The following is a 14296-nucleotide window of genomic DNA, read 5'->3' on the forward strand; positions in this document are numbered from 1 at the left end:
AATTCTTTTTTTTTTTTTTTTTTTGAGACGGAGTCTCACTCTGTCGCCCAGGCTGGAGTGCAGTGGTGCGATCTCGGCTCACTGCAACCTCCACCTCCTGAGTTCAAGCGATTGTCCCGTCTCAGCCTCCCGAGTAGCTGGGATTACAGGTGCCCGCCACCACGCTCAGCTAATTTTTTTTATTTTTAGTAGAGATGGGGTTTCACCGTGTTGACCAGTTTGGTCTCAAACTCTTGACCTCGTGATCCACTTGCCTCGGCCTCCCAAAGTACTAGGATTACAGGCATGAGCCACCACGCCTGGCCCCTAATAACAATTCTTAGTCTTCATGTGTTCATGATAAGAATTACAGTATTGTGGTATATTACAGTGGTCATTTTGAGGACAATGAGATCTGTGTAATTCTTTGGTACAGTACATATTCGATACCCTGCTAGCAGCACGGACAGGCAGTCTGACTGGGAGAAACCTGAACGGCTTGCAGATTTGCTCCCTCTAATCCCCCATGGCCTGAATAACCGAGGTCATTAGAACTGTACCTAAAATATGAGTAAATAAGTAGTGAATGGCCGGGCACAGTGGCTCACGCCTGTAACCCCAGCACTTTGGGAGGCCAAGGCAGGCAGATCCCCTGAGGTCAGGCATTCCAGACCAGCCTGACTAACATGGTGAAACCCTGTCTCTAGTAAAAATACAAGTATTAGCCAGGTATGGTGGCAGACGCCTGTTAATCCCAGCTACTCAGGAGGCTGAGGCAGGAGAATTGCTTGAACCCGGGAGGCAGAGGTTGCCGTGAGCTGAGATCGCACCACTGCATTCCAGCCTGGGAAACAGAGCAAGACTCCATCACAGAAAAAAAAAAAAAAGGAGTGACTGAGGGCCTGTGGGACTCTCCACAGAACAAAGTGAATGTCTCCATTTTAATGTGTGGATTTTGTGACATTGCTTAGCTTCTCAGAGGCCTTATGGGACCACCTTTCCATGTGTTGAACAGGATTCATCATTTGACTCGGAATGCTGCTTTACTAATGAGATATTACTCTCTTCGTGAAAAGGGGGCCCATCGCTTTTTACTTAAACCCACACTGCTGCTTGGGCAGGGTCATTTGGTTCGCTGATTCTAACAAACCGCTGGGGGGCTCTTGGCACTTAGGACAGAAGCAGTCACACAGGTAGGCACTGATAATGTTTGTGATATACACTGGCCCAAAATGTTTGTGTGATTGCTGATTTGTAGATCCTAATTCTAATCGCATCTTTCAGTATTACTTATATTTCACTGACCAGCTAATAAAAGTGGATCACAAAGTGCTTCCTAGCAAGGTGCTCTGACGATATTAGATAGTAGCAATGTTGAATAACAACTTGCCAGGCGCAGTGGCTCACGCCTGAAATCCCAGCACTTTGGGAGGCTGAGGTGGGAGGATCACCTGAGGTCAGGAGTTCGAGACCAGCCTGATCAACATGGTGAAACACCATCTCTAATAAAATACAAAAAATAGCTGGGCGTGGTGGTGTGTGCCTCTAATCCCAGCTACTCGGGAGTCTGAGACAGGAGAATCGCTTGAGCCCGGGAGGCAGAGGTTGCAGTGAACTGAGATTGTGCCACTACACTCCAGCCTGGGCAACAAGAGCGAAACTCCGTCTCAAAAAAAAGAAAAAAAAAAACACTTGACTAAAGCGTGCAGCAGCCAGCATCTCCTTCTGCAGTGCACGTTTTCATTCCAAAAGAGCGGGAGACACAGCTGAGGAACGTGGGTCTTTCGTCTCACAGGTGAACGCGTCCCCATCTCTCACGTCCAGCACTGCCAACGATCGCATCCTCAAGTATAACCTGATTAATGACACCCTCAACATCGCCGTCCCGAACGGCGAAATCCCAGACTGCAAATGGAACAAGTCGCCCCCAAAGGAAGTCCTCGGCAATTACGAGATTCTGTAAGTCTGCGTGCGACTGTGCGCTTGTTCTTCTGTGTTTCCTAATGGCATGTGCCATAGCCCAGCTCGGATTTCTGGGCATGTGTGGATTCCCCTTATTTGGGCAGAACGTTTCATTTACTGATGACATTATGGGATAGATTGTGTTGTAGCAGAAAAGCAATTTGTTAATTTATTTTACTATTATTATTATTTTGAGAGGGATTCTCACTCTGTCGCCAAGGCTGGAGTACAGTGGCACGATCTCGGCTCACTGCAACCTCCGCCTCCTAGGTTCAAGCAGTTCTCCTGCCTCAGCCTCCCAAGTAGCTGGGATTATAGGCATGTGTTACCACTCCTGGCTAATTTTTGTAGTTTTAGTAGAGACAGGGTTCACCATGTTGGCCAGGCTGGTCTTGAACTCCTGACCTCAAGTGATCCTCCCACCTCGGCCTCCCAAAGTGCTGAGATTACAAGCGTGAGCCACTGCACACAGCCCAGAAAAGCAGTTTGGGTGCTAAACTTGATCATTGTGGATTCTCCTGCTTATGACATACGTGTGGTGCACTGATCACGTGCCAGGCCCCCGTTGGTTGCCAGGATAGCTGGAGCTGGCTGGATGGAGTGCCTGTTTCTCACAGGTCACTGGGGGTCATTCCCTGGCTTTGCCACACAGAGCTGGGTGACAGGGAGGAACTCAGTGCAGCTGTTTGAGCCTCAGTTTGTCCACCTTTAAATGGGTATAATAAGCCGGGTACAGTGGCTCTCGCCTGTAATCCCAGCATTTTGGGAGGCTGAGGCAAGCAAATCACCTGAGGTCGGGAGTTCAAGACCAGGCTGGCCAACATGGCAAAACCCCATCTCTACAAAAAAAATAGGGGTATAATAAGATCTATCTTACAGAGTGGGAAGGAAATAGCTAACTTTCGAGGGCTTGTCATGTGTCAGAAACTGTGCAGAATGCTTTACACACAGTATCCATTCCTTTCCCCAGTAATATTTTGAAGTAGGTAAGACTGTTAGCTCCATTTCACGGGTGTGGAAACAAAGGCTTAGAGCGGTTCCACGGCATACTTGTAGTGACGAAAGTGGGAACAAAGTGAGAGCCCATCAGGAGTGTGGTGGCTGAACACAGTATGGTTCATTCATTCTGTGGTCTGTGAGGTGGGCTTTAAAAAGGTTGAACTGGTTGGCTGTGGTGGCTCACACCCAGCGCTTTGGGAGGCTGAGGCGGGCAGATCACGAGGTCAGGAGTTCAAGACCAGCCTGATCAACATGGTGAAACCCTGTCTCTACTAAAAATACAAAAATTAGCTGGGCATGGTGGTGCACACCTGTAATCTGAGCTACTCAGGAGGCTGAGGCAGCAGAATCACTTGAACCCGGGAGGCAGAGGTTGCAGTGAACCCAAATTGCACCCCTGAACTCCAGCCTGAGCAACAGAGTGAGACTGTCTCAAAAACAAAAACTAAAAACAAAAAAAGATTGACCCAGAGCTACACTGTGGGGCTTGGGAGGTTGCCTGGGAAAAACACACTGCAGAAAAGGGTGTATAGTTTATTCCTTGTAAAACATTGGCCTCAGAGTCCCCTGTGTGTACGTACAATGATGTGTGCAGTGGCTTACATGCGAATGCACGAGCAGGGAAACGTGGAAGGACACACATCATGTTGTTGGCATCGATACTGCGGTCGAGTGGGTGTGGAGGGAGCCAGAAAAGAGGGAAACAGACGGCAGTAAAAGGCGGAGGAGTAGGTGTGTTAGGATCACAGTTACATGCTTCTGTCAAAGCAAAAATGTGCGTTTCATTTAAATTTTTAAAAAACAAAGGAAGAAATATTTAGTGAAATTTACACACACACATAAGAGACTTCAGGCTTGCAGCTGGTAGGTGCTGCTGGTGGGAGGATTTGAACACGGGCCCAGGACTCTGGAGCCCACACTCAGCTGGCTCCTGCCTCTGCTGTGGGTGATGTGTGGTGTGGATGTGCATGTCCCAGCTCATTGTCTGGGACAGGAGGAGCAGGTGGAAGGGGAGTTTAGATGGAAGTACGCTGGGCTTGCCGGCAACCTCAGGGCCTCTACAGGGTGGTGGCTGTGAACTTCAGGGGCAAGCAGTCAGTGTGTGTGGTTAGCTGTTCTCTCGCTCCATGGTCAGCTGCCCAGGCTAGGTACAGAGAAGGCAGAGGGTTGGGAGGGACCAGGGTTGGGAGCTTGTGATGGCAAGAGAGAGGGCAGCGGGGACAGGGAGAAGGCGGGGGTGGGTGGCAGTCCCGCAGGGAGGAGGGTTGTTGGAGTCGGGCCCTAGGGAAGTGGGCTGGGAGAAGGGGCAGTGGTCAGGGAGTGAGCCTTGGAGATAATATGAGGGGTGATGAGGCTTGGGGACTCCCTGGGGATGGGACTGAGATGGAGTAGAGGATGGGGGCACCAGAGGTCCGGGAGTTGGGGCTTTCATCTGTTTGGTCATTGCCGTCACCTGCCACCATGAACTAGGAGCCTGGCTCTCCAAGGGATCTGGGGCGGTGACCTGGAGGACTGGAGGTGACTGTGCGAGGAGGGAGGTAACTGTGGTGACCAGGCCTGGAAAGAGCTGGGGGTTTTAGAGAGGAGGCCGCTCCAACTGGGAGGATGGTGGATGGAAGAGAAAGCAGCCTCCATACCAGGAGCTGTGGGGGAAGCAGCGTCTCCCAGGAGACTCAGGAGCCCGTTAGAACAGGAAAGGGGAGCGGAGATTGAAGGACAAGCAGAGGGCAATGGCAGGTGCGATGATGGGCAGAGAGTTCTGGAGCCCACAGAGGGCGATTCTGGGGATGGGGTCAGACTGGGATTGGCAGCCTGGGAGGTGAAGGGTAACATCAGGGTTGGGGACGGCAACTGCAATGGTGGCCTTGGGGGCTGGGTCCTGATGGCCCCTGTGCTGGAGGACCAAGGGGGTCTGTGAGGGTGCACAGGGGTGGGGACCGTGGTGGGGAGACTTGTCAGTAGCATGAGGACCTTTGGGGGTTCTCTTCAGTCCAGTGAGAGAGGGTGGTGGGGAGGCTGGCCTGTTGGGAGTGTGTGGAGCCTGAGACCTGTCCAGCCTGTGGCCTTCTTGAGGGAGAGGACCACACTTGCCATCTCCAGGCTAAGCAGCAGAGGCCAGGCCAGGCATGGTGGCTCATACCTGTAATCCCAGCACTTTGGGAGGCTAAGGCAGGTGGATCACCTGAGGTCATGAGTTCAAGACCAGCCCAGCCAACATGGTGAAACCCTGTCTCTACTGAAAATACAAAAATTAGCCAGGTGTGGTGGTGGGCACCTGTAATCCCAGCTACTTGGGAGGCTGAGGGCAGGAGAATGACTTGAACCCGGGAGGTGGAGGTTGCAGTGAGCCGAGATGGTGCCACTGCACTGCAGCCTGGGCAACAGAGCAAAACTCTGCCTAAAAAGAAAAAAAAGAAAAGAAGAAGCAGAGGCCAGCACCTCACTGCTTTTAGTTGAAGAGACAATAAGGTGACCCCCCTCCCTGATCCAGCCGTCCTCCCCCGGCTCCTGAGGGGTAATGGAAGGCTTTTGTGTGGAGCTGATGGCTTCTAAATGCTTCCAGTCAGGGCTCGCTTCCCCTAGGCATTCAGATGATCACAGAACCTCAGCTCCATTTTCAGGTGCAGCCACCTGCAGCAGTAGCAGTTGGTGCTGACTGTGAGGGCCATGTCATCTGAGCAGTGCCACCCATCCATGCCAGGTGCTCTGGGTGCCCACAGCAACCCCTCAGAGCCCAGCAGCATCTAGTGGAGGACACTGGCTGCATGAGGTCACTCCCAGCACTTTGGGAGGCCAAGGTGGGCAGGAGGCGACTGACGTGCCCCAGGCCATGCCATTGGCTGTGGCCCCACAAGGCCTGGCATTTTGCATCTGCCACCTGGAGGTGGACCCTGTTCTGAAGTTGCTGGCTGTACTTTTACAGCCTTTAAAAACCCTAATAGTGACTAGATTCTTTCTGTGAAAACCCAGAAGAAAAGCCTGCTAGAACAGGAACTTCGAAGGACTATCTTGGCTCTGATTCTCCCCTGCGCTGGCTCAGTAGGGGGCCAGACCACCCCTGGGAACAGCACATCCCGGTGCCAGCTGCTTGGCAAATGCTCCTTTCTGTTTGTTTTGTTTTTTGAGCTGCACAGATCAGCACAAGTGCTCCGTGAAACTGGTCACCACATGTGGTCCTTTTCTCCATTCATTCAGTACGTTCCCATCCACCAGACCTTGAGCAAGCTGCTGGGGGCAGCCACGAACCAGACAGGCGGTCACTGCAGCCCCCTGGCCACTGAGGCAAACACGGAGGGGCAGTGGAGTGACGACATTTATGAATGTGGAGTCCCCAGTGGGTCGGGGTATCTGATCCTGTGGAGACGGACCAGGGAGGCATCCTGGAGGACCCCCCCACCCAGGCAGATTCCAGAGTTCCGGGGGTGTCCTGTCTGGCTTCCTTGTGTCATAGGGACTGTGGCTGTCTCTCCTTCGAGAGCCAGGGAGGAAGCAAACCCGTGTCACTGTCCTGACAGCCCCACCCTGGTGCAGAGCCTGGATGCCTGTGGTATCTGCTTCACAGACAGAAGTCAGAAAATGCGGCCAGGCGTGCTGGCTCATGCCTGTAATCCCAGCGCTTTGGGAGACCGAGGCAGGCAGATTGCTTGAGCTCAGGGGTTCGAGACCAGCCTGGCAACATGATGAAACCCCATCTCTACCAAAAATACAAAAAATTAGCCAGACATGGTGGCATGTGCCTGTAATCCCAGCCACTTGGGAGGCCGAGGCATGAGAATCTCTTGAACCCAGGAGGCAGAGGTTGCAGTGAGCCGAGATTGTACCACTGCACTCCAATCTGCGTGACCATTTCAAAAAAAAGTCAGAAAATGCTCTCTTCCCTCCTGCTCTTTCAGTCCCAGTTTGCCACCAGAAGCACAATGTAGAAAATGCATTCTTTAACCTCAGAAGTTTCTCTTTTTTTTTCTTTTTTTTTTTTGAGATGGAGTCTCGCTCTGTTGCCAGGCTGGTGTGCAGTGGCGTGACCTCGGCTCACTGTAACCTCCGCCTCCCTGGTTCAAGCGATTCTCTTGCCTCAGCCTGCCAAGTAGCTGGGATTACAGCATGCGCCACCACGCCCAGCTAATTTTTGTATTTTTAGTAGAGACGGGGTTTCACCATGTTGGCCAGGATGGTCTCGATCTCCTGACCTTGTGATCCACCCGCCTCGGCCTCCCAAAGTGCTGGGATTACAGGCGTGAGCCACAGTGCCCGGCCTCGACCTCAGAAGTTTCTAACCAATACTACATTCAACCTGCAGACTCTGGTTTTGGTAATAAGCTTATCATAGAAATCTACCTTTTTCCAGAAGTCCACAAGATTAGCACTCAGGATCTGGGTACCTTTTGTTTTTGACATAAATACCCACATACAGCCGAAGGTCCTGGTCAGGATGGCCGGCACAGCACACTGACGGATGTGCTTTTACCGGGACAGAGATGCTTTCCACACTCCTTAGCTCTGTGGGACAAAAAGCTCCGAATTAGGAATCAGAAACCCTAGAGGTCTTTGGGAGGCTGAGGCGGGCAGATCACCTGAGGTTGGGAGTTCGAGACCAGTCTGACCAACATGGAGAAACTCCATCTCTACTAAAAATACAAAATTAGTGGTGGTGCATGCCTGTAATCCCAGCTACTCAGGAGACTGAGGCAGGATAATCGCTTGAACCCAGGAGGTGGAGGTTGCTGTGAGCCGAGATCGCGCCATTGTGCTCCAGCCTGGGCAACAAGAGTGAAACTCTGTCTCAAAAAAAAAAAAAAAAAAAAAAGTGTGTGTGTGTGTGTGTATACATATATATATATATTATATTATATATATAAAGAAGTCCTGGAGGTTAATCCTACCTCTGCCACAGACCAGCTGTGGGAACCTAGGCCCTGAGCAAACCTCTAGAACCCCAGTTTCCCCCCATAGGAAGCAAGTCCTGATGCTGCCGCCCGAGTTGGGAGGGTAACGTGAGTCACCGTGGAGGGGCGGCCCCGTTCCCCGGAGCCTGCTCCCTGCTGCAGCATGCAATAGGTGCCGGCAGCAATGACCGTGCTCCAGGACCCCGGGAGAGAAGGGCCCCGCCACTGTGGGAAAGACCCAGCACTTACCATTGCTGTGACCGCCCCGTCTGGGGAGCTGCGGCTGCTGTCCACCTCTTCTATACACACAAGTTCAGGCTGTTTCCTGCACTGTTGCCTTCTTAGCACATGCAGCCTGAGGATGCATGAACTTTAATTGGGAAACAGGCAGTTAAAGAAAATGGGGGCCGGGCACAATGGCTCGCACCTGTCATCCCAGCCCTTTGGGAGGCTGAGGCAGGTGGATCACCTGAGGTCGGGAGTTCGAGACCAGCTTGGCCAACATGGGGAAACCTCGTCTCTACTAAATACACAAAATTAGCTGGATGTGGTGGCACATGCCTGTCATCCCAGCTACTCGGGAGACTGAGGCAGGAGAATCGTTTGAACCCAGGAGGCAGACATTGTAGTGAGCCGAGATGGCGCCACTGTATACGAGCCTGGGCGATAGAGCGAAACTCCATCTCAAAAAAAAAAAAAAAAATATAGAAAATGGGGAGGGGTGGCGTGGGTCACACTGGCAGAGTCTCTAGCTGAGTGTGCACTGTGGGCCTCTCTGCCCTGACCTCCCCTGGCCGGTGCTCATGTGCTACTCCCATCTGACATGGAGTTAGTCTCCCCAGCCTGCAGGTGCCTTGTGTGAAGCATTTCCAGTCAGGCAGTCTCACCTCTGTACCCTGGGCTGGTTCCGTGTCACTTCATTCATGTTGCCTTTGGAGTCCTTGCCAAATTTGACCTGGTGACCTGTATAAAATGTCAGCTTCCGTGGAGAGAGCACTGTCCATAATAACAACAAGGTTATACACATAGGCACAGTGGCCTTGGGGAGCGTTTGCCGGGCTGCGAAAGCCACCAGGCGGGCTGGAGCCAGGTGGGAGGTGGGCGGGAGCTGGCAGGAGCCAGGGGGCCCCCTCAGGTCGCTTCTCTGGGTGATGTTGCATTTGGCACACAGCAGCCTGGTCTGTTGCCTTTGAAAGAGAGCCTGCCGTGATCCTGGCCTCTTTCTGTCTCCAGGTATGATGAAGAACTGGCCCAGGGTGATGGGGCCGACCGGGAGCTGAGAAGTCGTCAGGGCCAGTCTCTGGGGCCCAGAGCAGGCCGATCCAGAGACTCGGGGAGAGCCGTCCTTACCACCTGGAAGTGACTCCCACCCAGACCTTATCAAAACTACTCACTCTACCCGGGCCTTGCTGAAGCACTATTTTGAAATTTCCCTTTTCTAGAGCTTTTTTGCTTTCCTAAGCCCTGTAAATAAATGAACACACTTCTTTGGAAGGGTCTGTAGTCTGTTTGACTATTGGAAAAGGTACCAATTCATGCGGATGTATAAAACTCGCTTTTTTTTTTATTTTTTATTTCATTTTATTTATTTATTTTTTTTTGAGACGGAGTCTCGCTCAGTCGCCCAGGCTGGAGTGCAGTGGCGCGATCTCGGCTCATTGCAAGCTCCACCTCCCGGGTTCATGCCATTCTCCTGCCTCAGCCTCCCGAGTAGCTGCGACTACAGGCGCCTGCCTCCAAGCCCGGCTAGTTTTTTGTATTTTTTAGTAGGGACGGGGTTTCACTGTGTTAGCCAGGATGGTTTCGATCTGCTGACCTTGTGATCCGCCCGCCTTGGCCTCCCAAAGTGCTGGGATTACAGGCATGAGCCACCGCGCCCAGCCTTGTTTTTTAATTTTTAACCTAAGCAGAATTTTCATATTAAACACTCACTTTTTTGACAGAAAGTAACAGTTTCAGCATGTAATTTGATGTGTCACAGGATTTTAACATTAAAAAAACTTTACACTAAATTAAAAACAAAACAAATCTTATAGACTAGTCGTGCCATGAGAAAGGAATGTATTTAACTGACGGCTCTTTTAGTTCCATTTCTTTTTCCTTGACTGCGATTTTTTTTTTTCCTGAGACAGTTTTGCTCTATCGCCCAGGCTGGAGTGCACTGGCACAATCTCGGCTCACTGCAACCTCTGCCTCCTGCGTACTAATTCTCCCACCTCAGGCTCCCACATAGCTGGGATTACAGGCACTCGCCACCACACCTGGCTAATTTTTATATTTTTAGTAAAGACGGGCTTTCACCATGTTGGGCAGGCTGGTCTCAAACTCCTGACCTCAGGTGATCTGCCCGCCTCAGCCTCCCAAAGTGCTGGAATTACAGATGTGAGCCACCGCACCTGGCTTACTTGACTGTGATTTTGAAGAAAACAGGCAACTAGAAATATTCCTCAGTGATTTATCTTTACAAAGGCCTTTGTCTAGGTGATCCCAGGAAGACCTGTGTTCTTTTCTTTTTTCTTTTCAGGTAGGATCTCGCCCTGTCACCCAGGCTGGAGTGCTGTGGTGCAATCATGGCTCACTGCAGCCTCAACTTCCTGGGCTCGAGTGATCTGCCCACCTCAGCCTCCCTAGTAGCTGGGACCACAGGCACACACCACCACCCCCAGCTAATTTGTAACATTTCTTTGCAGAGACAGAGTTTCACCATGTTGGCCAGGCTGGTTTCGAACTCCTGGGCTCAAGCGATCCTCCTGCCTAAGCCTCCCAAAGTGTTGGGATTACAGGCGTGAGCCACCACGCCTGGCTTCAGAAAGACCTGTTTCTGCCACTTAAGGTTCGTGGATGAGTCTGTAGTAAATTGAAGCAGATGAGTGCAGCCAGGTCCGGCTGTCCCTTTTATGACATCAGTGGCTGGGTTTGCTGCAGGGAAGCACGTGGGCAGCCAGGAGCTGTAAGAGGAGTGGTGGCTGCTTGACAGGCTGCACGAGCATGGCGTTCCCATGCAGTCTTCTGGTAGCCCAGTGACTTACAGGAGTGTATGGAGAGGACCTGAGTCGGCGGGTAGACGGACAGATGCATCTGAGTAATAACACATGAGTTACAGTGCTGTTTCTTTCTTTCTTTCTTTCCTTTCTTTCCTTTCTTTCTTTCCTTTCTTTCCTTCCTCCCTCCCTCCCTCTCTCTCTCTCTCTCTCTCTCTCTTTTCTTTCTTTCTTTCTTTCTTTCTTTCTTTCTTTCTTTCTTTCTTTCTTTCTTTCTTTCTCTTTCTCTCTCTCTCTCTTTCTTTCTCTTTCTTTCTCTTTTTCTCTCTCTCTCTTTCTTTCTCTTTCTTTCTTTCTCTCTCTCTTTCTTTCTTTCTTTCTTTCTCTTTCTCTCTTTCTTTCTCTCTCTTTCTCTCTTTCTTTCTTTTCTTTCTTTTCTTTCTTTCTTTCTCTCTCTCTCTCTCTCTCTCCTTCCTTCCTTCCTTCTGTCCGTCCGTCCGTCCTTCTGTGGAGTTTCACTCTTGACACCCAGGCTGCAGTGCAATGGCAAGATCTAGGCTCACTACAACCTCCACCTCCTGGGTTCATGCGATTCTCCTGCCTCAGCCTCCCAAGTAGCTGGGATTACAGGCGCCCGCCACCACACCCAACTAATTTTTGTATTTTTAGTGGAGACGGGATTTTACCATGTTGGCCAGGCTGGTCCCAAACTCCTGACCTCAGGTGATCCTCCTGCCTTGGCCTCCCAAAGTGCTGAAATTACAGGCATGAGCCACCGCACCCGGCCAGGAAGGGCCTTTTACTCACGGTCGTATTAACATGTATTTGCTGAAGCTTCACTCACTGTCTTGAGGTTATCTTTAAAACTTGCCACCTGTTTTTGTTGCGATGCTAGTAACAGGAGTTTGTTCTCCCAAATGGCACCAAGGGTATGTCCTTCAGATAAGGGTCTTCCCTAACCCTTGCCCAAGCTCTCTCAGTACTCATGCATGGATGTGTGTTAAGTGTACATGCCATATTGTGTGTGTATATTTTACATATATTTAATGATGTTTCACTGCCAATTAGGGAAAAATAGATCTTTTTAACACATATGGTAGAATAGAAAGTGAGAGAAACATAATACAAATGGTACTTGGCTAGACTCCAAATAAACTGCAATTGGTGGACTTTTCAGCCGCTCCTTCTTCATGATCTTATTGGTATGTGTGTTGTGTGTTCCCTGGTGTTTAAGTTTTGTTTTGTTTTTTGAGACAGAGTCTCGTTCTGTCGCCCAGCAGGCTAGAGTGCAGTGGCGCGACCTCAGCTCGCTGCAACCTCTGCCTCTCGGGTTCAAGCGATTCTCATGCCTCAGCCTCCAAAGTAGCTGGGATTACAGATGTACACCACCATTACTGGCTAATTTTTGTATTTTTAGTAGAGACGGGGCTTCACCATGTTGGCCAGGCTGGTCTCAAACTCCTAACCTTAGGTGATCCGCCTGCCTCAGCCTCCCAGAGTGCTGGTAATACAGGTGTGAGCCACTGTGCCCAGCCATGGCATTTAGTTTTAGTGTGTTTGCTGTTGATAGCGGGTGTGGGATGGAGCCCCCGAGTCAGACTTGGCCTTGTGGCCTGACTCCGCTGTTTATTAGCTGTTTCCCAAGCCTGTCTCCAGGGTCATTGCGCCTTTGTTTCTCACTGTATAAAATGGAGAGTTCTGTGGCCGGGCGCAGTGGCTCACGCCGTAATCCCAGCACATTGGGAGGCCGAGGATGGTGGATCACCTGAGGTCAGGAGTTCGAGACCAGCTTGGCCAACATGGTAAAATCTCTTCTCTACTAAAAATACAAAAATTAGCCTGGAGGCTGAGGCAGGAGAATCTCTTGAACCCAGGAGGCAGAGGTTGCGGTGAGCCGAGATTGCGCCAAGCCTGGGCAATAAGAGCGAAACTCCGTCAAAAAAAAAAAAGGCCTGGGGGAGTCCTGTTTGCCTCAGAAACAGCCAATGCCACCCCACAGGGACCCTGCCCGCCTGCCTCATGTGAGCCCTCTTACCCCCCAGGAGGGGACGTCCTCTGCACAGCTGGCATCTCCACCTCGGCTCCTACACACAGAGGTGAAAGACACCCTGTTAACCGTTCCCAGCTCTTCCACCAGGTTCTCAGTTCCATTGTTTTGTTTTTGCCTCTCTCTGGGAGAAGGGTGGAGTCCCTGGTTGGGAACACTGGCCTCTGAGGCTCCGGGGCCACGTAGTCCTAATGGAGGAGTCACACCAAGTGGTTAGTTTGCTGGTGACCCAGTTGCTAGGTGAGGGTGAGGCTGTGCTAAGTGGATTTATGTCATATAGTGACTGTCTCATTAGTGATGTCATGTTCTGGGCAGATGTTTCCTCTGAGCACTTCCAGGACATGGATGGGAAGGGTGCGGTGTTGGCAGCCGGCCTCGGGAGGCTGTTGGGCCAGGAACAGCCCCACTCAGCGCTAGGCTGGGCCCGAGCAGTGAGCCCTGCTGGGAGCTGTCCAGGAGCCGTTGCTGTTTTCCACTTGTTGGGGTGGGTCCCAGGCCAGAAGGTTGCATCCTGTCATCGTTTTCACCAAGTTTAATAGGCTTGGTTTTTCCCAATATAAACCCATCCGCGACTGGGCACAGTAGCACACGCCTGTAGTCCCAGCACTTTGGGAGGGTGAGGTGGGTGGATCACCTGAGGTCAGGAGTTTGAGACCAGTCTGGCCAACATGGTGAAACCCCCATCTCTACTAAAAATACAAAAATTAGCTGGGCGTGGTGGTTCATGCCTGTAATCCCACCTACGTGGGAGGCTGAGACAGAAGAATCACTTGAACTCAGGAGGCGGAGGTTGCAGTGAGCCGAGATCGCACCATTGCACTCCAGCCTGGACAATGGAGCAAGACTCCATTTCAAACAAAACAAAACAAAAAACAAAACCAAACCACCATCCTTCACCTCCTCTGCACACGGGCTGCTCCCCAAGTATTAGTGAGGGCCTGGTGACAAACTTCTCACTGTCTCCCTTTTCCTCCTCTGCCTCCCACCTGGACTCCCGGGGAGACCCCACCAGTCTGGGCCCGCATCTGGTTGTGCTCTACTGGCTGCTGGGACTTTCCTCACAGGGGCCATTTCCCCTCCACACAGTGGTTCTTCAGGGCACTCCATAAAGCCTCCTATGCTTGCCGCCCATTGGCCTGTTGGCTCACACCACCACACACCACATCCACCAGCGCCAAACACACACAACTCCTCTCTGAGTCCCCCCAGGGGCCAGCGCACTCTCCACCCTCCCCTCTGGAGCCATTCCCAGCTGTGCTGCGGCTGCCTGGCCCCTCCCCGCAGCAGCCCTGCAGCCCCTGTGGTCTGGGGAGGCCAGGGTCTCCTGCAGGGCCCTGCCTGCCGCTAACGCACAGCGACCAGGCACCCTCAGGCTGTTCGTGTGTCACCTAATGTGAACTGTACCCCAGCGGAGGGCCCTGGGGCACGTGAGGACCCTTTGGGAG

The 14296-nt window shown here is 51.7% G+C and overlaps 1 protein-coding gene across 2 annotated transcripts in view; it reads left to right on the forward strand.

Annotated features, from left to right (window-relative positions):
* The window catches only part of TTLL1 (TTL family tubulin polyglutamylase complex subunit L1), a 42293-nt gene extending 32976 nt beyond the window's left edge, over window positions 1-9317 (forward strand). For both annotated transcript variants that reach the window (XM_007976000.3, XM_073006639.1), the window contains 2 exons: window positions 1775-1938; window positions 9057-9317. In XM_007976000.3, the coding sequence (XP_007974191.1) occupies window positions 1775-1938; window positions 9057-9186 (294 nt within the window). In that variant the 3' untranslated portion in view covers window positions 9187-9317. The remainder of the gene's footprint in view (window positions 1-1774; window positions 1939-9056) is intronic.
* The last annotated feature ends 4979 nt before the right edge of the window (window positions 9318-14296 follow it).

Source organism: Chlorocebus sabaeus, chromosome 19, assembly GCF_047675955.1.
Source record: "Chlorocebus sabaeus isolate Y175 chromosome 19, mChlSab1.0.hap1, whole genome shotgun sequence".
Taxonomy (NCBI): Eukaryota; Metazoa; Chordata; class Mammalia; order Primates; family Cercopithecidae; genus Chlorocebus; species Chlorocebus sabaeus.